The sequence below is a fragment of the Anser brachyrhynchus genome (genome assembly GCF_964034855.1).
Source record: "Anser brachyrhynchus genome assembly, chromosome: 4".
Lineage (NCBI taxonomy): Eukaryota > Metazoa > Chordata > Aves > Anseriformes > Anatidae > Anser > Anser brachyrhynchus.
The window spans coordinates 56,208,514-56,235,656 of NC_137698.1; the positions used below are offsets into that span (position 1 = coordinate 56,208,514).

General features: G+C 36.3%; 1 protein-coding gene across 1 annotated transcript in view; it reads left to right on the plus strand.

Moving 5' to 3' along the window:
• Window positions 1–27,143, plus strand: part of ARAP2 (ArfGAP with RhoGAP domain, ankyrin repeat and PH domain 2) — a 128,618-nt gene that overhangs the window by 34,434 nt on the left and 67,041 nt on the right. Inside the window, 5 exon segments of the mRNA XM_080590063.1 lie at window positions 21,109–21,224; window positions 22,407–22,606; window positions 23,443–23,528; window positions 24,203–24,385; window positions 26,510–26,684. Of these exon segments, the coding sequence (XP_080446189.1) occupies window positions 21,109–21,224; window positions 22,407–22,606; window positions 23,443–23,528; window positions 24,203–24,385; window positions 26,510–26,684 (760 nt within the window).

Sequence of the window (27,143 nt, forward strand, 5' to 3'; positions counted from 1 at the left end):
AACCAACTGACTGAAAAATATGGTGCAATTTATGGATTTTTACTTTCCTCTAGCTATAAGAAAACTCTAAAATAATAATTTAGACAAAACATATTTTATCAAGTGTGCATGGGCTACATCTCATTGAATTTAAGCCTGCAACTTGTGTTTTGCTGAATGAACACCATGGAGAGGAAATGGCCTTCATAGCTGAACACAGTACTATTCAGCTATACCTAAATCCTGTCTTGATTATTGTAATGGGTAGGTGATCTACCAGTTACTTTATTTTAGTAAAGTCCAGAGCCAGAGGTCTTTAAGGAAGAAAAAACACAAAACAACTTTCCAGGTAATTTGTCACTGAGAATCCATGCAATTTCATCCGAGAGATTCCTCTGCAGATTATTGCTGTAATGAGCCACTTCCATCTTCAGAATCAACGCTGCATTCAGCTTATGTCCCTGAATGCTTTTGGGTGCTCCATTATGGATGTTTTGATCTTGGCTGCTGGACAAACATGGTACTTCAGTAGAGGAATATAGACTTAGTGGAGGAGTTTCTCTTCCAGCATGGTAGGTCATTTGCAACTAGCAGTGTCCTCTGATTTTTTTCTTCCTTCTTTCTTCTCTGCCTGCTTATAATGAGAGTATCTTTCATGTCTTAAATAGTCCCTTGATCTTTCTCTGTTGGCATAGGGCACTCCCAGATCTGCCTACTTTGCTTGATCCATTATTCTGTGTATGTTGATAGAAAACTGTTCTAGAGCCATTCACTATCAACGGGTTCTTGTTTGCTTTGTTGTTGCCTTTCAGGATGCAGATTATGACTAAGCTAAAACAATCTAATACTGTTTCCCTTATTTTTTTCTCTTATGTTTTTAATTATTATTTTTGTGTGTGCATGTGTGTTCAATCTATTGCTTGTGAGGCTGTATAGTAAGTTATATCAGCTGTGCCCTTTCAACATCATTGACTTAGGTTTGCTTTAGCTGATCATGAAAGCACAGCCTTTCTGCAAGATGTTTATTTTCTTCTGCTATATAGATGCTCTGCAGAGATCACTGACTGCAGTGCAGCAGAAGGCAAAGTAAAATCAAGCCCTGAAACAGGATGAAGCTTACACATGCTGTCAGCCTGTCAGTTCCTTCTGCTTGAATGAAAATTATGAAAAATGGTGCAAAACCAGCTTATCTCCAAAGCTTGTTTACTTAAAACCAAAGATATCAACTGGTCCTAAGAGGTTTCTAGTTAGATCCTCCGTTTGAACAAATGTCTCTTTCTTTATGGGTCTTGTGCCTATTTGGAAATCAGGAGAAATAGCGTCTTCCTTTAAGCTTTCATAGAGTGTAATTCTTCTCTCAATGCCTGTTGTGTTTTGTTTTCAAGTTGAAAACTGAATTATTTTCACTGCTTCATTGAAGAAAAGCCCAGTAACTCAGAGCTAATCCAGCAGAGGGCAATAGCGTTCTAAAAATCATTTCTGGTCTCAAGTTTGTGCTTCAGCCGGTAATTACCAGGCAAATACGTCCAGGAAAGTCCTTGAATCCTGCTCATATTGGAATTCACATCCATACTAGAACTACACCCAAAGAGACTTAGAGGGGTTTATTATAACTGCAGTGCTAAAAGACACCTATTTAGACTTCTTACAATGTTGAAATGAAATCGGATCAAGCTGATTTATTGATTTCTATTAAGCTTGATAGAGGAGAGTCCACTGGTACTTTAAAAGATTTTTTTCTTCATTGTTAAAAGTGAAGAAGATCCTAAGCCAAATGCCAAATCCTAGCAGAACCAACATGAACTTTGTGAAGTTCAGATTGAGATCAGAACATCATGTCTCAGGCCCATTTCTAGTTAAAAAGTGATTGGTTTAGCCTGAGCTTCTGGCAGTGATATAGTGCTGGTAAGAAACCATCAATTTCTTTGACTCTCTACGTACTGTGAATTTCTTAAACTTCCTCTCTGGAGCAGAAGTGAAAAATAGATCGTACAGAATCAATTTGTTCAACCTGCAACTTGCTGAAATTCCCATTTCTATTTCAAAATCATTTGTGCTTAAATAAAAACATGTCATCTGATCCTTCATGACAGCTCAAACATTGGCTTGAAATGGCAGGCTGCTGCGATGGTTCCAGTGATAATCTCCCCTCGGTGACCATCAGAAGGGCTGTGACGTGCCTTCCTGGTCTGTCAGAAAATACCCTCTTTGTTGGGGTGTATTCAAGTTTCACTGATAAAGCTAAAGTAAGGGAGGGTGTACATATCATGGTGTTTGCACGAGAATTTGGCTTTGATAAAGAGACCGACCTTGGGATCCTCTTTGTTACTGCCTTCGATGGTTCCAAAATAGATGCATTTTCTGGGTATTTGAGGAAACGTTGCCAAATATAAAGATGAGGAAATGGTATGTATGGCTGCTTGCCATGATTATTTACAACTTCTTCCCTCCATGCATGACTCCAAGTTAGAGCTTGAATAGTGATGAGTATTTAGTTATATATGTGAAATACTATCCATTTCTCATCAAAACCCTCTTGTTGCATTTTGGCTCAGTGCTCTTATTGATTTCAGAAGGTTTTTTGTTTTGTTGAAAATTGAAATGATTTGCTCTGTGACAGATGGGAATGTTTATGCATGCTGAACGAACCACTAAGATAGTGCCTAATAATTTTCATTTCCTCTCTAATGCTAATGGTGCATTTAAAGTAAAACTGGACAACATCAAACAATGTACTACAGGAAATGATATTAATCAGGCAGAAGATGGCAAAGGGTACTATAACAGGGGGAGCTGAAAATGAAGCCATAGGTGGAACAAGAAGTCAGAGTTGATGCTCAGGTTTGACGGTCTGAAGGAGGGGGAGTAAAGCAAAAGTGTATTTAGATTCTTCATTGTGTTACTGAGATAATTTGTGAATATTGAATGAGTCCAAGGTGATGGCAGCAGCAATATGAAAGAAGAGGAGTTGAATGTAAGTTGAGTAGAAAGCAAAATAATTGCTTAAAGACTCTGAGAGCTAATGAAGAGCCCTGAGCAGTAGCTTAAGTGTCAGCTGAGATTAGTGGATGCTACTTAAAACTGGGAAGCTGTTGTGATGTTAGTGTGTTACAGAAGCTACTGACTGTTTTGGAAAGGAAGCTAGAGGAAGAGGTAGGAGATTAAAAAGAAGAAACTAGAGGAGGGTGGGAAGACCTTTTAAATAGTTGATGGGCTGCGTGAGGGGAGAAGGAGAAGAGGAGAAGTGCCTGATGTGCACTGGGATGGGGCAGTGAGTGGAATGTTGAATTACTGGGACTGGAGAAAAAAAAAATCCATCCCTCCCCCCTGGAGAACAAACACCTGTAGTTTTGATTATTTTCTTGTGTGTGTGGTGGTAATCTGTTATTGGTAATGATAACTGGGAAGCTCTCTAAAGAAAGTTGCCTGCTTGATTGCTGATAGAATCTGTTTAAAAATGTTTACAAACATATGAATGAACCTGGTACAGAATGCCTTAAATACATGGAGGTGACGGAAAAATATATAAACGTTTGCCCTCCTTTGTTCTTGTTTGATTTGTTCAGACTTCCCTCTTTACAGTTTTGTATAATTTTGAGGTAGCAAGATGTAAAAACGTATATATAAAAATCCAATGAAGTATATTGGAGGGGAGGAGATTAATGTGAACAAGTGTTTTAAAATCAAATATAAGAAGTGGAAGCAAATGATCCAACCTTTTTTTATATACAGTTGTTTGCATCAGGCTCTAGCAGGGATGATAGATTAAGATTATATTCCTAATTTTCCAGCAGTTTCTTGGCTTGCAGTTCACTCCAGTTTTCCACACTCAAAACCATGTCAAAGATCAATTGCTGTGCATAACATCAGAAACAACTAAACAGGAAATAACTTGAATTCCGTAAGAAAGCTTTTTTTTTTCTTGTGCAGTATGAAGTGAATGAATGATTACAGGAATTATGTAGGGTTTGTTGTTTTTCTGGCTATTCCTACTTCAGATTTCAACTAATTGTACCCCTAATTCAAAAACAAAACAAATCCCTAAAAAATGAGTGTAAAATAATATGCTATTAATGTGATTGAATTGGAGAAAAACAATGTGACAGTGACCATCCCATTTATACAGGGAAAATCTACATTTTACATTCAAAAATAATTTTGTGGGGTGTTGTCATAGGTTGTTGAAGATATTAAAGAACATGGAGAAGAGCAGAATATTACTCAATGAAAATTTAAGAGTTAATGTTGAGCTCTTCTGTATGCAGCTTAATTAAACCTTGCCTATGTAAGTGTTTTTTGCCTTGTTTGTTTTTATGCTATTAAGATATCGCTGAGCTGTAAATACACCTAAAGCAATCGTGAAGTGTGGTAGAAAGCCTAATGCTTCCACAGTGATGAAAAGCTTCATAATTAATTTGATTTCGGGTGGAGGGTAGGGAAGGAGGAAGGGAAATGACAAAGTTATCTTCTCAGTAATGCTCAGTTGAGCTTTCTGGAAGACTAATAGGTAGGTATACACCTAGCTACCTTGATCATCTAAATACTTGCAGCGAAGAAAATTATGATTTAAGTGTTATGAAGAAAAAGGATTTCACAGTGTGGCATAGCACATACGTGAACAATTGAAGAAGGTTTTAGGTCTTCTTGTCGTAAGAAAACTATTAATGCAGACTTGGAAAACCTATTTTCCTCTGAGTACTGGAATTAACTGAGAGCATTATCCATCACTATAGAAGTTACTTGCATTTAAAAGCTACTAGCTCAGCTTCAAATTTCATGGTAAAATAATCTACTGGATCAAAAGCCCTTAATATTAAAAGCAGAATGCTACTATGTGTGCTTTCATTTATAGTGGTAGACCAGGTTAGTACTTTTTAATAATTAATTTAAATCACACAAACCATTTGTTTGGTGAACCTGAAAGATTGCATAACCAGTGTGTGCACATAGAAATATATATTTATACATATAGACATGGAGTGCTTTCTTTTTTCATGTGTGTAACAAGGTTTGAGATCAGTGAAATTGAAGAAAAAAAAAAGGAAAAGTATTTTTAGATGTCTCTCTTTTTCAATAGCTCAAGATCCCGTGGAATTAAATGCAGATAGAATGTTATTTTACACCTGGTTGATTCCTGTTTAATTGTAAACAGTCAGTCCTAATAGGAGACCTGCTGAAGAACTTCTTGATAGCTTTGGTTTGCTTTTACTTCTTCAAATGAAGGGCAATGCAAAATACAATTTTCCTGTCCATCTGTTACTTCAATGCAATTGCCATATCTGGGACAGGAGTAACTTTAAACATACTAGTGGTTAATGTGGATTACTGTTTTTCCTCAGCCTGTATCCTTTATTTTGGGTATTAAACTATTTAGTATAGCTGAAATATTAATAATTATGTAAAGTTACAAAGCTGACATAAAAATGAAGTGCGGAGTATTTCTGAGGCAGTATAGACAACACATCCTCACTGAAGCATTCATTCAACAAATGTAGAGGTAGGCACAAGCATACGTTATGGTAGCGTATGTGAGTCCATTACCGAATTAGGTAATATGCTATTGCAATTTTTAAACTACATAGCACATCTTTTGTTATGGACTTGCCATTTTTGAAGACCATTGCAATTCAATTAACTAAATTCAGTTTATGAATCTTCTCTGAGATTAACTTTTGTTGTTTTGCTATATAATCAAGGGCTAAGTTTTATAGATATTCTTCTATGAAAGTTAAACTATTTGTTTGCCCAATCTGCAGGGGGAAGCAATATTCTTAAAGGTTTGCCTAATCTGCATTGAGTATGATCAGATGAACACTGACAGACACCTGATGATGATTAAAGTGTTCTCCTTGACAGCAATACGAAAGCAAATGGATTAGAATGCACCAGCAGGAGACCAGAGAGTATGCCTCTAATTCAGTAATGTGCCTTGTAACTGGCACTGTCATGTCCAGAACCCCAAGCTCTTAAAAGCAGGTGATCGATTGTAATGTGTTTAGCTTGCTGGAGCTGGACAGGCGTACAAAGCTCAGTATTCATGGAGAAAGCTGTTTTGACGTTCGTGGATTTCTGTTTCTTCATGGTAACTTTTAAGACTGGGTGGTCTTACTCCAACCTCTGTTGGAATTCATCCAGAGTAAGGATCACTGGAGTTTAAGATGCCCATAGTTTTCAGTTCCTTCCCCTCTTTTTTTCCCTTTTTTCCCTTCCTATTCTTTCACTTCCTAACTTTTTTTTTGTTACAACCAACCAGTGGACAGTTGTTCCAAAGCTGCTGTCTTATGCACAATGTGTACTGAAAATGTGAACAATATTATTCCTGGCAGTGGAGAGAGAGAGCAGGCTGAAGTCACTGTTGGACTGCTAAAAAAAAAAAAAAAAAAAAAAAACACAAAACAAACAAAAAAACTGAATGGAAACAAATCACGCTGTTATTCAGTTGTTTTTATAGAACAGGCTATCTACGTTTTCATCAGCTATGAACGGTGGATGGTTTAAAATAAGCGTTCTAAAGATGATCCTTAAAATACTGAGGAAATTTAATCTCCCTATATCTGGAGTGACATTTCCATCTTTTGGATGAAATAAGTTGTTGCTTGTTCTGGTTTCTTTGTGTTTTTTGGAGCAGCATGACATTGTTTCAGATAATAAAGTTATTTTCTTTACTTCACTATCATATATCTACAAACTATTCTAAACAGATGCACCATCCTTACAGTAAGAGGAAGGAGATTTATGGTTTACAGCATAGCAGGAATATGGGGAATACCCCAGTGTGCTTTTTCAGCAGTAATTTCTGTCCCCGGTTAATAAATCGCTAGGCCAACAAATTCGAACTTAATCAACTCAAACTGAATTATTGCCTCATGAAACACTTCAATGCCATTGTTATTAAATTAAATTCTTCCTCTCAAATATTTTGCATGCAAAATAGTATCTTGTTAGAGATGGCATGTTTTAAAGCTCAAACATTAGAATCAATAGATTATAGATATTTCTGGAAAATTAAAGTCAAAAGTGTTTTCCGTCTCAGCATGTGGGTCAGACTACCCCAGAGATCCACCAGAATTATTGATTGATATCTACTGCTATGAAAGACACTTTTGAAAAACATTTCATGCATTGAATTTTGACCTTTGTTACCTTCATTTGTGGCTGGAGGTTGCTGAAATAATTGGGAGTGAGGCGAACTGGGCAGTGATCGAGAAGGAAAAAGACTGAATAACAGGGAAGATAGACATTAATGAATCAGAAAATAAGAGGTAGAAGTCTCACTTTTTTATTTAAGTGATGCCTAGTGATTATAAGTATGTTTTGACTATTTCAAATGACTTTGATTTGCCTTTTGGGGACTGTAATCTACCTTTATTTTGTACCTCTGCATGAAGATAAACAGTTTATTGACTTTGCCAATCCCTTTTGGGATTATATTATTATCCAATATTGGACAGTTTATTACAGCTTTCATTCATTTCTTTCTGTTTAAGGTGAGTTAGGCTGTCTTACAAAATACATATATTGCTGCCAGTGGGTACAACTCCATTTTGATTATGGCAGAATTGATGTCCGTCTGTCTCTTGCATTTTCAAATGTTTTCAAATTGTGCAGGTTTCCAAACTCTATGTCTAGGCAGAGAGGAGCCTATGTTTACTGCACCCTGTTTGTCCCCATTTATATGTCTATAGTCAGTAGACTGTAGCATGCAGCATTGTGTTACAGATACCTGAGTGAGGTTTGAAGAAGGGCTTGAAGCAGCGCGGCTGCATTAGTGTAATTAATGTGGCTTTGTGTAGTGCTTCCTGTTCCCCAGTCAGCCAGGCTGGCACTTGTTCGAGAGGCTCTGCAGGATGCTGTGTGATGATGAGAGGTGTGATGTTTTTTCCTGCCGAGGGCTGTAATTCTTTGCCATGGGGTCATAAAGAAGTTCAAAGGCAGATAAAATGACAGCAGTCAGCAACAGCAGCTCAGTTCCTGCAATCCAGTAATAATTGCAGCCCATTATTACAAGTGACTCTCACTTCTCTCCCCTGAAGGAACTGAGCAGCTGCCAGCTTACTGGGCTGCAGGAAAACTGATGAGCCAGGAGATGGGGGTCATAACGAAAGTTGAGAAACTGATCAAGGCAAAATTCATTAGACTTCTGAGTAGCCATAAGAGAAGAGAAGGAAACAGTGCTGGCTGGTCATCGCTGATGCCCGGGTGGGAGATGGATTCTGATTTCCAGGTTGGTTTGTTTCACCTTGCACTTCTTTTCTTAACAAGGAGAAGTGAGGGAGGTTCTAGCATCTTTTGGCTTACTTTGTTTACTACAGGCAAACCACAGAGCAGAGATACCTAACGTTTTTCTGGCTTATCTAGAAAGGGTTTATTTCACACTAAATAGATACATCAGCTGTCTCTCTGTGTTTTCTGTATGCTCTGTAATCATTCCTGTGTATTAGGAATTTACAGGTTTCTCGCTTCTTTTTACAGCTAAAAACATACGATACATGACTTGCTTAGTCTTTTCTTGTTGTTTACTGGCAATGTACAGCACATAAAACTTGGAAGTCTGATTTGAGGATGATCTTAGGTACTTGCACTTGCTTACAGTTAATGTATACAATCAGCAGTTAAAAGTGAAATGCATCTTTTATTGGTGTTCTCACCAGGCAATGCTAATGTGGGAGTAAAAGGGTTATGTCCACACAAAGCTCAGACGCTCTGCTTCTTCATCCTTCTCTTACTCATGAGGTATGGCACATCAGAAATATGTTTCTTGATACATACTGGTGGAGCTGTACTGGAGTTGTACAGGGAGAAGAAAAATGGAACTGTAGCTACAAAACCAGAAGATGTTATTTCATTGCAGGTCTGCACGATTCTGTGGTGCTTGTGGTTCAGGTCTTCTAATTTTGCAGGTCTTTCGTCTGCAGACCTAGACTTCATTCTCCTACACTGCATGCAGATGTATTTTGAAATTAATCTTAAGAGGCCTGTGCAGATTTTGTTCAATCTGCTTGTCCTTGTAAATGGAAAAGATCCATTTTCAGTGTATTCAGGACAGTTTAAGGAAAGCTGTCGCTTGTAGGATCTCAGCACAGATATCTGGGGTGAATCTCCAAATTTGTGAATGTCAGTTGGAGCTTTGCCATTAATATTGGTCTTGCTAGTGTTCGATTTCAGTCCAGTGTTTTGTTTCATTCCTGAATTCTTGCTTGTCCTAGTTTCTTAAATGGCATGGTCATACTGGGAGAAATATACCTCCCTCTGACATCAGTGTGTTTGCAGATTGCAGCTGCCCATCCTTGCTAATACAAAAGGACACTTCTTTTGAAAGATTTTGTTCTCAAAAATCATTGGATGTTACAAGCCTCCTGACCTGTATGCACAACTGGTGCAAAATACTGCTGCTGTGTTTCTGAATATCCTGAAATGGAGCAATTTTATCATTCTAATTCTATTTCACTGCTTATAAGGTTCTCTTTTTACAGCGTTATCTTGATCAAGCCTTTACAATTTTGATATGCTTTCTGTGTGAAGAGTCATACCTGCGTACCATTAGTTATGAGCCAGAACAGCTTCCTAGCTGTGCTTTGCTGTGTACAAAGTGGGTTCAGGTGTCTAGGTCAGGATGTTGCAGTTAGATCTGCCTGTGAATCACTGCAGAGGATTTCAGTTTTCTTTGTCTGTTTCCATGAACAAATTGCCACTGTAGGTGCTGCTCTCTGCTAATCTCTGATTAGCATCTTCCATTATCTGAACATAGTAATTTTTGTATATATCAAAACATCTCTTTTGTTATGGCATGATTTTGAAAGATGTTTAATAGAACACTGAAGAAGTAAATTTGTAAACTTGCAAAATGTGAAAGAAGCTTCTATTTGCTACATTGCTCAGAGTATACTAATGGTTTTAGAATATCAGTTCAAGCAGCGATCAACCCGTTCCCCCACCCTGAGAATGTGCACTGAAACAGACTTAACATTGCTTTTGGCAAGTTTTGATTTTTCAGTCTCAAAATTCAAAAAACTCAAAAAAAAAACCCAACCAACCAAACAAACAAAAAAAGGTTTTATTTATTCCTTGTGTAAGATGGATGGGAGTGAGCTACCTAAGAAGTGAAAGGAGTGTAGGAGACGAGTGGCATCATTACGCTACAAGGGAGCCACATAGCTGTAGGTTGTTCTGGATCCTGCAAGACCTTCCTGTATGGCTCATCTGCTGTCAAGGAGAAGCTCAGTGACACCCACAGAAGATAAATGTAGAAATGGTAAAAAGAGATAGTTTAAGATTATGTAATTTTTAGGGTTCTTTCTACCAACTAGCTCTCTGTAGTACAGAATATGAGGGTTATTGGAAAGGACTATATTGTCTCTTTTATAATTTTTAATTTGTCATAGTATGTACTGTAGTGTAAATTTGCTCTATGTTTGAGTGTACAGTTTGTATTTTTCTGATGGATGTTAGCTTTTGTTTCTCATTAACAGAAAATAATTTCATTGCAAGCTTAAACTTACATGACTTTTATATAACATGCTTCTAGCTGGTAATTTTTGAATTTTGTAAGACTAAGATTCTTAAAGACTTAGACTGTCATGTAAATCAAGATGCAGGCATTTTGGTTCAGTGAGACTATGAATTCCAGACCTGGTCCTGAAGTGTGAATGTAGTGCAGATGTTCTAGTGCTGGATCATTGTGTTATTTTCAAGTATAATTTAAAAAGAAAAAAAAAAAACTTTAATTCTTTGGGGTTACTGTTTGAGTTGTGAGTCCCTTTGGTTAAATTGCATAGCTGTGATGGTTATCCTTCTTAACTTTAATAATCATTGGAAAGTCAAAAAAAAAATCACTAGAAACATAGCTATGTGTTTTTATGTGAACTCATAATAAAATTTATTATTTAGGATGGATTTAGAAGGAGTTAAGTAAACTATCTGAGCATTTGAATTTGGCTATTTCAGTATTTAAATAGTAAAAATGATTTTACTTGTAAAGTGTATTGATTTGTGAAACTTTTTTCATATTTCTTTTTATAACTAGCAGTATTTTCTTTATGTGGAATCATTACAATCATGACAAAAAGCTTAGGCAAATAGGAGAATGAATAATTGTTAAATGTTAACTGTATGTGTCTCTGTTAGTGACTTTGTTTACAAAAAAATCAAATACTTCCCATACATTTATCATCTATTTTCATTTTTGTTTGTCTCTTAAAGGCAGATTAGTATGTGTGGTTCAAGTCACATTGTTATTATCTATATAATAATATATAATTATATATATTATAAGATATACATGATATATTAATATATTTCTTTTGTTGAACTAAATATGGGAAAAACATCTTCCCAGGAGAGAAAACGCTGAAATGACTGGCTCTATTAGGAAGGATTGCTGCTGTAATGGCATCAGCCCTGTCTTGGTCTGGGCATGACAGAATGTATGGCAAAACGGTTGAAGGTTCAGTCCTTCCACTATTTTTAGAGTAAATTACATGAGTGAGAAGAATTCACAAGTTCTAGTTTTGTCCCCCAGGTTTCTGACTGTAGTCAGCAGTGGGAAGCTTCTGCTCTAAACTGGCTTCTAGAAAATGTCTGTATCTCAGTGGAGTCCAAAGCATGTTCTTCAACGTATACGTGCCTGTGTGCCCACATTCAAAATATATTTCTTCTGATAAATAGGTATTCATTTATATTTTTCACAAGAACAAAATTTAGCTATTTTGGTGCAGTTATCTCAAAAGTACTTGAACTTCAAGCTTCATGCAAATCTGAACTTTGATGGATTTTAATGTATCTTTCTGCTAGGGTGAATATTTCTTAAACAGATGAGAATTTACACCAGCTGGCCAAAAGCTTTTGTGTGGGCTTATGCTTTCCTTAGCTTATTTTTTGTCTTAAACTGAAGATCATAATGTCACTTGTTAAAGTACAACTTTTCACTTCATGGCTGCGTGAGCAGCAGGTGTCTAAAATCTCCCTAGCTGGAAAAGGTATTGTTAGCTCAATCCAGAGCTCTCCATGTTTTATTAAAATGCTCCTAATAAGGCTTTTTTTGGTGTGTTGTCTTGCAATCTGCATCATCTCAAAGGGCCCTTCAGTTTCATAGGATCAGAAATCTAAGCTGCCAGTTTTATTAACATCAGAAGGGAAATGCAGTAGTGATCCAGTTATGATAAAAATGAGGTAAGTTTGGAATTGAGAGTATTTCAAAAACTATAGACTTAGTTTTTACTCTGTGAAAATGTCCTTCATAGTTGAAGTTTGGATGGCACTTTAGAAAGCATTGAAACTTTTTTTTGTTGTTTGCTTTTGTTTAATTGTCCTTCATAAATACCTTGAATTTAGCAAATTATTTGGAGATGAATCATTAGAGAAAATTAGAAAAAGTTTGGAAAAAATTTATTTATGAACTATAATACCACAGTTAAACTTTATTTTACAAAAACAGGAGTCAGCAATTTTTTTAAAAACAAACTTTTTATGTACAGCGGTGACCGTCATAGTGTTAAGTTTTCTGTTTGCTATCAGTAAATAAAAGCCTTGTGCTTGGTCAGCAATGCTTTTTTACTGTTCAGTGTCATACATGTTTATCTCCACAAGTAAACTTGGAGAAAAGGAACCCAATTGTTCAGTTACTTTCTTGGTTCATTAGGGGATTTTTGCCGTGGGTGGGAGTATCCTACTATTTTTCCTCTATTGTCCAGTCACTACTGTACAAAAAAAGTCTGAAGAGGGTCATCAATTTTTCACCCTTCCAAATTTTAAAATATCATAAAAGTGTTCAAAGTCTGTCCTTCCTCTAGGAGTTCAAACAGTTTGTTAGCTGTTTGTATGGGCTATGAATACGTAACAAGATCTTTCTGTGTGTAAAGCTTCACAACACAATTATAAAATGTGAATTCAGAAAACCATAATGTATACGGTATTTTTAAAATATACAGATCTTTGTGGTCTCCAGAGAGCAGTCTTGATAAATCTTCCAAGAAGGTTTCCAGTTGTGAATCACTCTTAAAGAAGACTCCAGATGGCTGCTTAAAATTTTATTGGTAATAGAGATGTTTAAAAATGTCCTTCCCTTAGCAAGAGGTGTTCTGGGTGCTCAGTTCAGAAGTGTTTAAAACTGTGTGCGAGTTTAAGACGGTTTTGAGATGAGTTCTGCCTTCTAATAATAGGTCTCAATTGCTTTGTGTCAAAATATACAACTCTACTTAGAATTCAGTTGCTTACATTGATGCAACAGCTCATAGAAGTGGTTTCAGAAGTGATGAAAAGGTTACTGGTCCATCACTAAATTGCATACGTACCAGTTATTTGTAATGGCAGAGCATGGTTGCAGGATGTTTTTTTTCCTTCTCCTTCAGCATGTTTTTGCACAAGTGAGAAACTTCTGAATGTTTGCAATTACAACTTTTGCTTTCTTATTCGTTGTGATCATCTTGTCTTGTTTTTGAGAACTAAGAAATTGGGGCTTTTAACTTAGTATGTGTTTACTTGTAGCTATTGTCTTTGAACGTTTCTTTGCTGATTGTATCATCTTGTCTTAATTCACTGTGACCACATGCTAAAGCCTTTCCTTCTGGGACTGAAGAGAAGAGGAGGGGAGAGAGCAAATTTAGTCTGCATCCTCTGCTCTGTCTTGCATTCTTGAAATCTTGTTAAGACTTGAGATCTCTGACAGCTGCTATTATGTTGAATGCTTTTGAAGTCAAGCATCTATCTAGAGTCAAGTGTTATTTGGGGTTAGGTAAGGAGACAGATGCTCCTATGATTATGTAAACCTAATTTTTAGGAAGATTTGGGCTAAAAACCTGTGAAAATTCAAACAAAATCCATGTTACAATAATATGACCATGATTACGTATTTGTGCACCCTCCCTAGAGGTGAGAAAACTGGACTTATTTCTAAAGCCTTACTTTCATCCAGTTGCATCTATATAATTTATTATTATGCAGTAGATATTATAACATGCTGTTTTCTTACAGGGGATTTCCACCTTATTTAGCGAATTGTTTACCTAATAGCTGCTTGATAATTTTAACTTCTTTTCATGGAGTAACCCATGCCTTTTTTATTGTACACTGTTGAAAAGTGTCTTAAAGAATGAATCTTTTGCCAGTAAATGTGAAATGATCAGTAATTGCTGTGCTTGGCTATTTGAAGAGCAATGATTAATTTATTTTTCATCAGTTCCTTGCAACTAATGGAACATGATTGTCTATTCCATGTGACCACACAGTTCTGAGAAACAAAGTAAATGATTCAAGTATCCATATATTTTACATTCTCTTTTTTTCTATCTTTTATGGGGGTTGGGAGGGAAGAGTTTCACGTCAGACTGTACCTGTTCAAAATATTGTATTCACAGGTTTCAGCTGAAGCTCCAGTTGCTCGGCAGTTCTGCAAATCAAACCCTGGAGCATAAAGTCAGGAACTAGTAAATGAAAAATGTACAGTGGAATGACTGTATGCTAAGGCTTTTGATTTGCACTGAGTAGAAATTGGCAAAGGTGAAGATAAGAGCTAACTCTCCAGGATAGTATTCAGTCACATTAATTATGTGATCCTCCTTTTTTTTTTTATTTTTGTAGTCTGTACAGGAAGGGGGCTTTTATCTTCATGTGTCCTAGATCCATCCCATGCAGCATGCAAGGCATGTGCCTGATAGTGTATAAGCCAATGGTATTCATAGTGAAAATTGTATTTATACTTGAAAACTCACACACGTAGCTGCCAAAGTGAGGATTATGAATCACTTCTGTAGTAAGTGGATAAAGAGTTGTGTAACTTTTTTATTCAGGTTACATGTAAGGATGTAACTACTTCAGTGTGTTAGTCAGGAATTAATTTTTGAAAGATCTCTCAACTGTCCCCATGTCTTATATATTGGCTTGCGTCATAGAGCCACCTCAAAGTACGTATACTACATTTCTTTTTAATATAATGAAAATGGGGGATCGTGCTCCAGTAGCACATTCAGTACACTCCACTGCAAACAAGCCTACAGTGCTTGGCACTGATGAGCTAACCTGAAGTGCCCTTTCTCACTCTTACCTTTTGTTTTTTTTTCTTGTTTGTTAGCCTCTAAAATTATGGTAGTCAGGTCATCTCGACAAAATGTTTTGCAATAATAGCCCAAATCATTTTCAGGTGGTTCTGTTATGGGACATAGGAGTTTTGCTTAGCTAAGTAAAGAACATAAAATTAATATCATAATAGATGAGCGCAAATCTATGGAATTAATGTGCACAGACTGCTTCATTTCTAGCATCTCCTTGCTCATCAGGGCTTGAGTTGGCAAACTTCATGTTCTTTTAACATCATTTTCTTGTTTGTGTAATTATATACTGTATGCTTCACTGAGGTTTCATTTTGAGGCCTCATTAAGAAGACCATAAGAGTAAATCTGTATTTACTCATGGCAGTTTTGATTCCAACCTGTGATATTTAACTATCGCCTAAAATCTATATTAAAAGATTTTAAGCTGTGATAAGGGACATCAGGCTTTTCAAATCTTTAGAGGCTTATGACAGCTAACTGAGGAGGCTAAGCCTAAGTGTAGTTGAAAAGGAGAGGAAATCAATATAAACTGTGGAGAAGCATTAATATCATCAAAGCAGTTTCTGCACTACTAGTCACTGTTTCTCAGATTCTGATACTTATTTATATCTCAATTTTTTATTAACATGGAAACAAGTTTTTCCCACCTGATAGAGAAATTAGCCTTCCTTTTTAACTAGAAAGGCTGAACTCTGTACCTACAGTTAAGGGGAGTGTGGGTGGGAAGTTGATTGCTTTATCTGAAACGATTCTGGTTATTGGCTTTTAATCTCTCTGGAATAATTTGGCTGTTTGAAGGGAATCAAATGCCATGGGGCTAGAATGAAAGAAAAGTTTAAATCATGTTAAATTGCTAAGGGACTTCTGAGGTCTTTCAGAAATGTCTTAGTGTAATAGTCACAAACTTTGTGGTAGCTTCCCCAAAGTAAACCTAAAGAGCTATTGCAAATAGCAAGGGTGGATTCAAGGAAGAATGTAAGGTCGTGTTTTGGAACTCCTATCAGAAACACAGTGCTTAAAGGTCAACAGTCTTCTATGTGTGGACAGTAGGACAAAAGTAGGGTCACATATACAGATGGACCTTTTAAAAATCTGAAGTAGGATAGTAAGAAAGGTGGATGTTTAAAAAAAGTGTACATGAATAAATGTGCATATGCATGTATACATGAGGTATATTTTTCTTGCAGCATCATCTTGTATCTCCTACCATTACTGTCTTATACATACATATGTGCATGCACCCTCTCCCCTCCTGCAAGGCCAAGATCTAACAGCCAAAGATGACAAAAAAAGCCTAGGGGTCATGATCTCAGTGGAAGAAAACTGATGGGCACTGAGAATACTGTTGAAGTAGCAATTTGCAAAAGTGGGCTACTCCCAATATACACCAGTACTATTTCTGTACTGAAGAGTTCTATACTTCTGTACCTTCTAAATGTGCTACATATATATATATCTGTACGCACACATGTATGTGAGTACATGTGTATGTATATATGTATATAAAATTATACATTCTCCTGAAATCAGGGCAGCAATTTTCCTTTTTTCATGCTGTTTCTGTTATTCCTTTAATACTCCAGCAAAAAACTGAGACAAAAACATGTTCTGATATTTCTAATGAGAAAATAATGTAGTTAACTTGTAAAATAAAACTTAGGAGTTATTTCTGTCTGTTGAGGAAGGGTAAACTTGTGCTGTTTTTTCTTTTTTTTTTAATCAACTTATATATTGTGGAAATCTTACCTTCATAGAAATGAATGTAGCTGCTAAAGAAGTAAATGCAGATCTAAATCTTCTGTGTTCAGATGAATTTAGACTTGACCATTTTAGCAAACAAGCATGCAATCCCAAGTTTCCTCCTGCAAAAGTGAGTGGAAGGAGGAAAAGAGAAAAGAATAAATATTATTCTTTACAGGAAGAAGAGTGGTTCTGTAGAGAGGGCCTCTTCTTTGACTGAGGGCCACAAAAGTCAGAGCCTGTTTATAGATGTAAGGATTTCGTAAAGATGCCTAGGTTTTCATAGATTCTGTGCCTTTCAGACAAGGATGATAATGGCAACAGGACTTGTATGTTATAATCATTCCTCCTTCAGGAAGGAACAACAGTTTATCGGAAAGCCAATACTTACTCCATAGTTAACTACTTTCCCCATTAGTATTTTTAGCCTACTGTGCTGTTTAGTGAATACTTTTAATCTATTATTATATCTGTAAAGAATTTGTGTTTTTTCTTGTAAAAAGCTCAAACTGTCACCTGTTTTTTTTCAATCTCTATTCAAGTGCATCGAGGTAGTATAAATACAGGCATTTAAGATGTATGTGTATTTTTAAAAAGAAGCTTTCTCTGCATATTTTTGAATCTTCTTAAGCTGTTCTTCGTTTGTCAGAAAGTCTAACACAGAGCTTAATCTATCTGGAACAATGGGCTCTCAGTCTATAGGAGTAAAACAATTCGTATTCCAAAAAGATACTGCTTGGTCTTGCTGCCAGCACACTTTGTATAGTGCTTGAATGGCCCTATTGTCCTCTTGTGCACTCAAAATGAATGAATTTATCTTTCAAAGTGGAGCGTTTCTTTCTTCCCTATACCAATTCCCACTTCTGTTTCTGAAGGAGAGAACAAGACTGCACTCTTGAAAGCACAGAAATCTGAACCATGAAAATGAGATTCCAGTGTACCTGTCGCTCACCAAGCCTGGTTTGTGCCAAGTGTACAGTTACCATAAAGAGTTTGTTTGGACCATTACAGAAATAGCTTCACTCTAATGTACCGATGAAATTGGTTAATTTACCTCCACCTTCTGTTCTGAAAATAGCATTCCTCGCTTCTAATTTCTTAGAACTTTTGGGCATTCCTCATGCTGAAAGTCAGTACTGTAAGCTCTTACACACTTGCTGCATTTAAAACATGAGGATAGTTACTATCTCAGTGGGATTGTTGCTTGCCTGGGTATGTGTGCGGATTTGGGGAGGGTTGGTGTTCCATCTTTGGGACTTGCTGTATTGCATTTCTAAGAGCTTGTGTAGCTCTGCACTGTTGGGTTCAAGTACAGCGGAGTTTGGTGGCTGGATAGCGGCTGTAATTACAGCATATGTAAGCGAGCGTGATCTGAGGTCTGCAGGGTGCTTCCTTTCAGCTCCAAGGACACCAGTTGGGCCAGCTGAGCAAAGGAGAGGAGCAGGCTGGCTGACTGGATGTGGTCCCCTGCACCCTACCAGGCGGGCTGGGAGGAGTGGGCAGCAGCAGCGGCTGTTGCAGCAAGCAGAAGGGGATACTTCTACACCCCCCCCCCCCCCCCCCCCCCCACCTCTGGCTCTTCAATTTGGGAAGGGGTATCCTGACCCTTGCTGTTTTGTGTAGGACCTTGAAAAGAGCTTAAAAAAGAAGAGAGTGAAGGAAATGTGGGATAGAGATTTTCAAGGTGGAAAAGCATGAAATAGGTAGATAAATCAAATTTAGCTCTTTAACAGTGTAATGAAATTCATAGTTATCAGATATAAATATTAAACACTTTTTTTTTGTACAACTGGTATTTGGGAAATTTATAAAGTATAGTGCTGTAGAGGCTTTAAAGCATGCATTTGTTTAAATTCCTTGAGGATGTGGCTGTCAATGGCTATTAAGTTTGATGGCTTGACTGCAACTACTTGTTCATAGGCTTTCTGAGCTGGAAGTCCCTAGGTTGCTGGGAGCTTATTTGGGAAGATGAGGATGTACCTTCTCTTATTTATATTCTTCTTATGACAGTTGCCAGTAGCAAGTGCTTAAAGGGAAGCTGCTATAGGTGAACTTTTGATCTGGCTCAATGTGGTAGTTCTTATTTCAGTCATCTTCTCTTCATTACTCTTTTTTGCCTTCAGTGACCTATTCTGGACCTAAGAGTATATTAAACTCCTATTAATCATGTTTTTTGGCAGCCATTCAGCATTTATTTAATGAAGAACTTGTTGCACTGTTCTTAAGGTACAAGTATAGTCTGGTTACCTGCCCTTTAAAAATCTGGACTTTTTAAGGCCAATTATAGACAAATAATTGAAACCTGTATCCAGTTTACATCTCAGAAGCACAAACTGTTTAATTCTAGGAAGTTAAAGGTGGTTGTTTTTTTTTTCATTCTGTGTTTCTCATTTGACTTAAGATGCTGCTAATGGAAGTGAAAAAAAAAGTATTTTTCTATCCTCAATTTTGTTAGCTTATTTTTCATGCTTCTCTCTTTCTCACTGGTAATGTCTGACTTTAAGAATGTTTCATTGCTGCAGAGCGTGCTGTCAGGTTCATTCTCAAAAAGAAATTATTCTGTCCACTCTTTTCCAGTAGAACTGAACTTTGAGGATGAATTAGGGATTGTAGGCTTCACAGAGCTCTCTGCTCTCTTCCAAAGTAGATGTGACAATAACAAAACTGTTGATTCAAAGGAAAATTTGAGGAGGAGGGGCTGAAGACGTGGGAGGAGAATAAAAATGTGTATGTTACAGGATCCGAGGGTAGAGGAAAGGTTAGAAATGTTTTAAAACTGATTATATGAGGAATGGTTAATCCAGAGTACTTGTTGAAAAGTTATGATTTTAAATCTTTATGCTGAAGTGTGTAGGCTTGTTTGTATATTCTGTTAGATATAGCCTTATCTACCATGGCTAAAGATATTTTTTTCTCGTTCCTGAAATGGTTGAATGAATTGAAAAGAGTTTTGTGAAGTGTCCTCTCTATGTGAGCTTTAATGCTGTTATAAACTTTGAAAATCTCACGATTGTCAATGGTGCAGGCTTAAATATATATGTACTAGAAAAACAGCCACCTCATCACAGGCAGATATCTCTGCCAAAGCCTTTTCCTCTAGTGCTCTCATATTTTTATCAGCCCACGCCAAGCTACTTGTAATGTGAGGAGTGAAATAGTGAGCATCCTGCAGATGGTAAGATATGTGGATTTGGCTCTTTTGCTTGGGTGACGGAGTTTCTGGTTTTGTTCCTGATGCAGTTAATGTTTCCAAGAATTATGGTAATAGTCCAAGAAATCACAGAAGGGTTGAGGTTGGAAGGGACTTCCAGAGGTCCCCTCCATACCACTCCGCTCTTGCAGGGCCACACTGGGCCCTTTGAGGTTTCCTAGGGCCATGTTCAGGCAGCCTTTGAAGATCTTCAGGGATCTTCAAGGAGGGAGATCCCTCGACCTCTTTGGGCTACCTGTACCAGCACTGCATCATCCACACAGTAAAGAAGTGCTTCCTGATGTTCAAAGGGAACCTCCTGTGGGGTGTGTTTGTACCCATTGCTTCTTGTCCTGTCAAACGTGAATTAAATTTGTGGAGGTGACTACCATTAGATGAATATGTAAATTAGAGTCTGAAAGAAACACCAGTGGTGGTCAGAATATGTGTGTCATCAGAAATGTGTGTCTCTCCGTGGTTCCAAATTGTGTCCATTTGAGACAGGCTTCCAGCGGGTCAATGAACATTTCCCAACCATGTTAACCTATGATTGGTTTTATTAAGTACAGTGTTTCATGGGGGGGGGGATTTTTCTTGGTTTAAGAGAAAATACTTAGCATCTCTAATAGCTGAACCACAAATAACTCCTTGTCTATTTCAGTTGTTTTATGGGACTTTGTTTCTAAGACACGTTTCAGAAGTTTAGTTCATGTAATATATCAGAAGCATGAACAACCAAACAGTTAAGGAATTTTGTTTTCTTTAACTAGTTTGTCTAAAGGCAGGAAAAACTGCTGTCAGTGGGAAGGATTTGGACGGATAAACATTATTTAGTCACTAAAGTATGATACAAGCTAGATACTTCTTTTCTGATTCTGCAAAATTCTGTTTTAGTGCAATCTGTTATTTAACATTTTTCCATTATTAATAGTTTCTTCTCTCACCAGCAATCAAGTAAGATCATTCTAGCAATTAGAAAGGTAGTGTTTGGACATAATTTAGTATAGGTTTATTTATCCCTTAATGAATTAGAAAGAGCTTGCATGTTGTAGCCAAAATGCGTATTACAGATCTTGGATTTTGCTGATTTAAATGTTCTGTACGTGCTTGATTATTGAATTATAACTCCTTGAACTTTTATTGTCTTTTCCTTAGGATTTCAAGACAGGATTTGGTATCACTTTAATCCCTATGAATGTGGCAAATGTAAAACAAGTGGATCGGACTGCAAAGCAATCTTTTGAAATAATTACTCCTTATAAAAGCTTCAGGTGAGAACTTTAATATTTACAGTACAGAGTATACAAATAACTAATACACTGAAGAAATACTTGCTTCCTACAGCAGTGATTTAACCTAGTTTGGGTGAAAAGGTAACACTTATTAAGAATGCTCAGCATTTTTTAAACAACAAAGGGATTTTTTTTCCTTTGTTTAGCTGTGTGCTTCATCTGTTATCTCCCTAACTAGGCATCCTGTTCCCACAAATTCATATTTTATGTAACCGTCTTTGTTCATTCTCTGCAAGGGCAGAAGAAAACCAAACTTTGAAAACTTTGCTTCATCTTCGTAGTAAACTGCAGAAGTGAAATCATGCTGCATTCATTTAATATTAAGCATTTTATTCTAAAAGAAAAGAATTGGTTATGTGCCATCCCTTGTAAAAATCCTCAATTAAAATCAGTAGAAAGTTTGGCTGATGCTGTGACTTGTAATGATTTAAGAAAATAAAATAAAGCTATATGCTAATAGAAACCTTTTCTTGAACGTGTATTTCCTTAATGAAATCTCAGTAATACAGGAGAAGAAGTCACTTTGTTCTCCTTGACTTGCTAAATGACTGAAAAGCAAACAATTTGCTTTTATACTCAGTGGCCTAGAGTAGCCGGTAAATAAATTAGTCTCAGACAGTGATTTGAGTCTATGGCTAGTTGGTAGGTAGCTGTTTTTGACTTTCTCGAAGCCATCACCATGTTAGTGCTTGTTTATTATTATTGATATTTTCTTAAAAAAATATCAGTTTAAATGAAAAGCAGTTTTGTCTGTTACAGTTAGGAAGTCTACTTTTACTCCTTAGTAAATCATCATATTTCCTAAAGTAATTCTATGCTGTGGGTTTTTTTGTTTTTTTTTTTTAAATCAGGCTTTAAGTTTGGTATGTGTTAACATAATAAATAAGTAAATGCATTGAAAGTAACTCAGGAACATAACTAAAATGTTACAAAAGCTGTATAGCTCTCGCTGGCAGTGGTTTTGTTAAAAACTGATCTCTGTCTGAGGGAATTTTCACTGACAAAAGATATATTTTCCATCTTAGAACTTGTGTGTGTGTAGTGGAAGATTTCTTTGACAGTGATTTTGGGTATAAATGTAATAAATAAGAGAGACTACAGATTCTGTTTAATTGGGCTTTAAAATAAAGATCAGTAATGCAGAAAAGTCAATTGTTTCAGCTTTACAGCCGAGTCGGAAAGAGAGAAACAGGACTGGATTGAAGCGCTGCAGCAATCAATAGCAGAAACTCTCTCTGATTATGAAGTAGCTGAGAAGATTTGGTTCAATGAATCCAACAGGAGCTGTGCTGACTGTAAAGCTCCCAATCCTGACTGGGCATCCATCAATCTCTGTGTTGTCATTTGTAAGAAGTGCGCAGGTAGAGTAATTAATGGGAGGCTGTGTGGGTTCTACAAAATGTCATATTTGCATATCTGCGTATGTCCTTGAACTGGCTTTTTTTATTTTTAAAGTACTATCCTTGTGAAAGTTTCGACAAACAACAAATGAACGTAACTTCTTTAATACCAAGTATTCTAAAGTACTTCCTTGCATAAATGACAAGCCTGTACAGTGATTGGTTTCCCTCAGATGAATTATCCTTCACAATTAGTGGAAATCAAGACATACTAACACTTCTTGGGAAATGTCTGGCTTTTGTGAGGCTGCATTCCAAAGGATAACAATTGGCAATGTATAAATTAGGGGTATTAATTCTATTACCCCAGGCCATATTTTACTGACAATAGGGGATAGATAGAATTTTCAGATATTAAAAGAAAAAAAAATCTGTCATGGTTTATATTTAAATACATGCAAAAGCAGTGGATGCAGAAAGCTAGTTTATAACTCTGGGTTTTGCTTTCAGAACAAACCCTTTTGAAAGTATTCTACATCAGAGCCTTTGTTTATTATTTGCTATTAAATATGTACAATTCTCATGGCAGCATTATAACCTAAAAAGGACTAGATTTCTGTGCCAAGTGCAATCCACCTCCCTTCCTTCTTTCTCATTTTTTTGGTTGTTTTTTGGTTGTTTTCTTTTTGTGCTTTTATATTTAAATGTCAAGCCTAGTACATATTAGCCTTTTTTTAAAAAATAACAATTAGAATAAATCTGTCTTCATTAAATATTTTTGTTAGCTCATCAGAAGAGAAACTTGGTTTAAGTGCTTTAGAGAAGTTAGTTAAGTAAAAATACTCTTGGATTTTTAGGACAGCACAGATCTTTAGGACCAAGAGACTCAAAAGTCCGGAGTCTAAAAATGGATGCCAGCATTTGGAGCAATGAACTTATTGAGGTATGTTGAGATATTGCAACTCTGTTCCATCGTGAAAGGTACTTAATGAATAAGAGTTCTTTCCTCTACTTATGAGAAGTCTTAACATTTAGCTGCTAAAAAATATGCCTCTGTTATAGTAAACCTTAAGGTTTCTGTGAGGTAGCTGTACCTTTGTGTTGTTCAAAATATTCATTGTCTTTAAGAACAATGTGCACCAAGCATTTCTCCAAACACCTGTTTTTTTGGGAAAAAAATGGAAATGCTTCTGGACAGCAGTCGTGATGGGCAGTATTGGTTGCGGGGAAAGGAAGGGAAACAAAACTCCTCACTACCAGGTTAGGTGCTTGGCGTGTTTAAAAGTGGTGCTGATAGGGAAGGTTGAGTCGTCAGTGTTTTTTTTAAAACAAGTGCTAGTATTCTCTAACCTTCTACTGCTATTTTCTTGTGTTTATTTGAAGTCTTGTAACTGGTTAGCTTTGTAAAGCTTAGTAGCTATTGCTGAAAATCATGACTACAGGCTTTAACTGTGGTCATCTATAAATTAATAATATTGACTGAGTAAGGTTTCTTTTCCTGCAGGCAATTTTGTCTTTTTAAAGCTTTTTTTCTCCACTTTTAGCAACTGAAAATTATTTAGGGGTTAGCTTGATATCCTTCGTGATATTTTGTTTTTCCTCTTGCACTTCATCCAGCTCTTTATCATCGTTGGAAATAAGAGGGCAAACAGCTTTTGGGCAGGAAATCTTCCTCCAGATGAAGAGCTGCACATGGATGCCCCAGCAGAAAAAAGGATTGCATTCATTACACAAAAATACAAAGAGGGAAAATTCAGAAAAGCACCTTTTCCCTACAAAACCAAGGAACAATTGAATAAGGTAATACTATAGAACGGGTAAGCCCTTGCCATACCTTTTGTATTGAATTGTATTTGTGTGCATTTTGGTCATCTTGTTAAACTGGTGAGAAACAAATTGAAAATCCTGAGTGACTGGTTTCACAGCTCTGAATAAAGCCTTTAAGGAAGCCTTTGCAGGAGTCAATCCATGATTTCTTAGTTCTAGATTTTCCAATTTGTTTGTAGAAGGTTATGGCACCTATATGGTGCCTATAATAAATACTCCAGAGCTATCAATAAATACAGATCTTTGTTTTCAAATGCACACTCTAGAGATGAAAATTCTCACTTGTCTTTTTTATATTCCCTCTCACTATGTTTTTGATATATGTCTAACATCGAACATTCCAGTACATTAGGCGATTGCGTTATCGGCAGTGAAAAGTAGCTCATGCACGCTTTCATAGTAACTTGCAGTTGACTGGAAATGAAACAAGCTAGAATAAATGAAATGATGAAAACTGTGAGTTCTAATGTTTCCTTTTGCACAAATAACAGAAACAAATTGTCTACAGTTATAAAGTAGAAAACGCTAATTATAATTGCTAATTATAATTATCAAATTCTGCATAGCTTTGATGTCTATTTGACATCATTTAACAGACTTATACTGTCTGTTGATTTCAGAGTCATGACTTTTTAGGGTTTTTGAATATAGAGGGGTTTAAATGCATATATTTTACAAAGCTAGTGTATTCAATTGCTTATTAGTGAAATTGTCTCAAAGGATATGCAGAGATTATGGGGGGGTGGTAACATTTAAGTTATTGTGCTTTGAAGTAGTAAGTTTCAGTTTTTTTTTTTTACAAAAAATGGAAGTGTTCTTCACTTGTTCTTCTTCTATGTTAGAGATTGCATGTGAGTTATACACATGAGAAGTAAAAACAAAGGCATTTAAAAATACCGTCTCTTTTAAAATACTTCTAACCAAAGTATAGAACCATCTTTATACTTCGAATTTGGGTTTTCTACATTCCAGTAGGATTTTCTGATCCTGTTGGAATCAGGACACATTTTTAGGCTTTATGGAGAGCTATTTGCAAAATAAAACACTTTATTTTTTTTAATTTTATTGGTAACAGTTAACTTTATACTGTAACTGCTGACTATAGGAAATGCAATAGTCCTTTGTGGTTTACGAGCTTGATTTTTCTGAACTCTTCTGGTGCAGATGAGTCTGTCAACTAATGATTTAACTACTGGAAAATAATATCAGATGTAATGATCAAATTCTCTATAGAGACGTGATATTATCATGTAATAAGTGGTCATTGCCAAATAATTATAAAACTTCTACTGAACTATCTGCCTTATAGGTTTTTGTGTACTGGATGCACCTGTGTTTATTAGAGCAGCTGAATTCTAGAGAAGTACTTTTCTTGTGTTGAGCAACCTCTGCCTTAATCATTTCAGAAAAACTCATTCATTAACTAAATAACTTCAAATTATCAAATAGATTGCTGTAATTACATAGGTACTTCTAATTTTAAGGTTTTGGAACAACATTTTGGAAAAAATGATATAAATTTGTCTTCATGCATAGGAAGATGAAAGGGACCTGAATTTCTAGAATGTGTTGAGATCTTCAAATCTCAAGGAAAATTATCAAGTATAAAGGTACCCTAAACAGTAGTTGCCTTACTGCCTGTGAACATGACTTTGAAAAACTACCTATGAATTTCAGGCTGTTTCCTAATAACAGAGTTAAAGTATTAAATCTTGTCTCTTTGGTTGAACTTCTGAGGTCTGGAATAATTAATTTTTTCTTCAGTAGTTTGGTGTGTGAAGAGTAATGAAGGAGGGATTTTTCATGTAGATACACAAGTGCAGGGACAGCTTATTGTTTTAATTAATGTTAACATGCAGATGCGAAACGTGGCAGCAAAATCTTGCAGGGTTTGGGTTGGTGATTTTTTTTTCCTTGTTGTTCCTTTTTCATAGTTTCAGACCGTAATTCATGATTCCTGCTGCTTCCCAGTGGTTATGGCCTTTGAAAATGTAGGGGAACTATATCAGAGGTGAAAGGATTTGCATCTATATTACAAGCACTTGCTACCAACAACTTTCTAATTTAAACAGACTTCTTATTTTCCCTCTTCATAAGGCGCTGTGTGCTGCTGTAGTTAAACAAGATGTTCTAGAAACTCTGATGCTGCTGTTCAGTGGAGCTGATGTGATGTGCGCTACTGGCGATCCCGTTTACAGTACTCCATACTTATTAGCCAAGAAAGCTGGACAAAGACTGCAAATGGAATTCCTATACCATAATAAGTTCTCAGGTAGGATATACCCTCTTCGTTTTGATCTTCTAATTTCATATTGAGTGAAAGGGAAGGAAAGAATTCAGAAAAAAAATGGCATTGAGTTGAACAATGGAAGGGAGTTGTGGCATTAACTGTATTTTATCAGACACTGTGTAGTTGTGCAAGTTACTTGCATTTTACTTGGACTTCAAGTTCATTTCTTCAAAAAATAATAAAAAAGCCTGTGATGACTCATACCCTCATAACATTGTTTTGTAACACAGAAGAAAAGCATCATCTGCTTTGCCTTTATTGTCAGGCTTTTACCAGAAAAATGAGTGCATACAGTTAATCATGTATCTAAAGTATTTCTCAGGGGCTTTGCTTTCTGGTTACAAATTATTTAAATTGATATCTACCTTGACTATATAAAATAGGTTTGTACTGTACCTATCTGTTGTCACAAGTTCTCCTCCTAAAATAAAACTCTCCTCT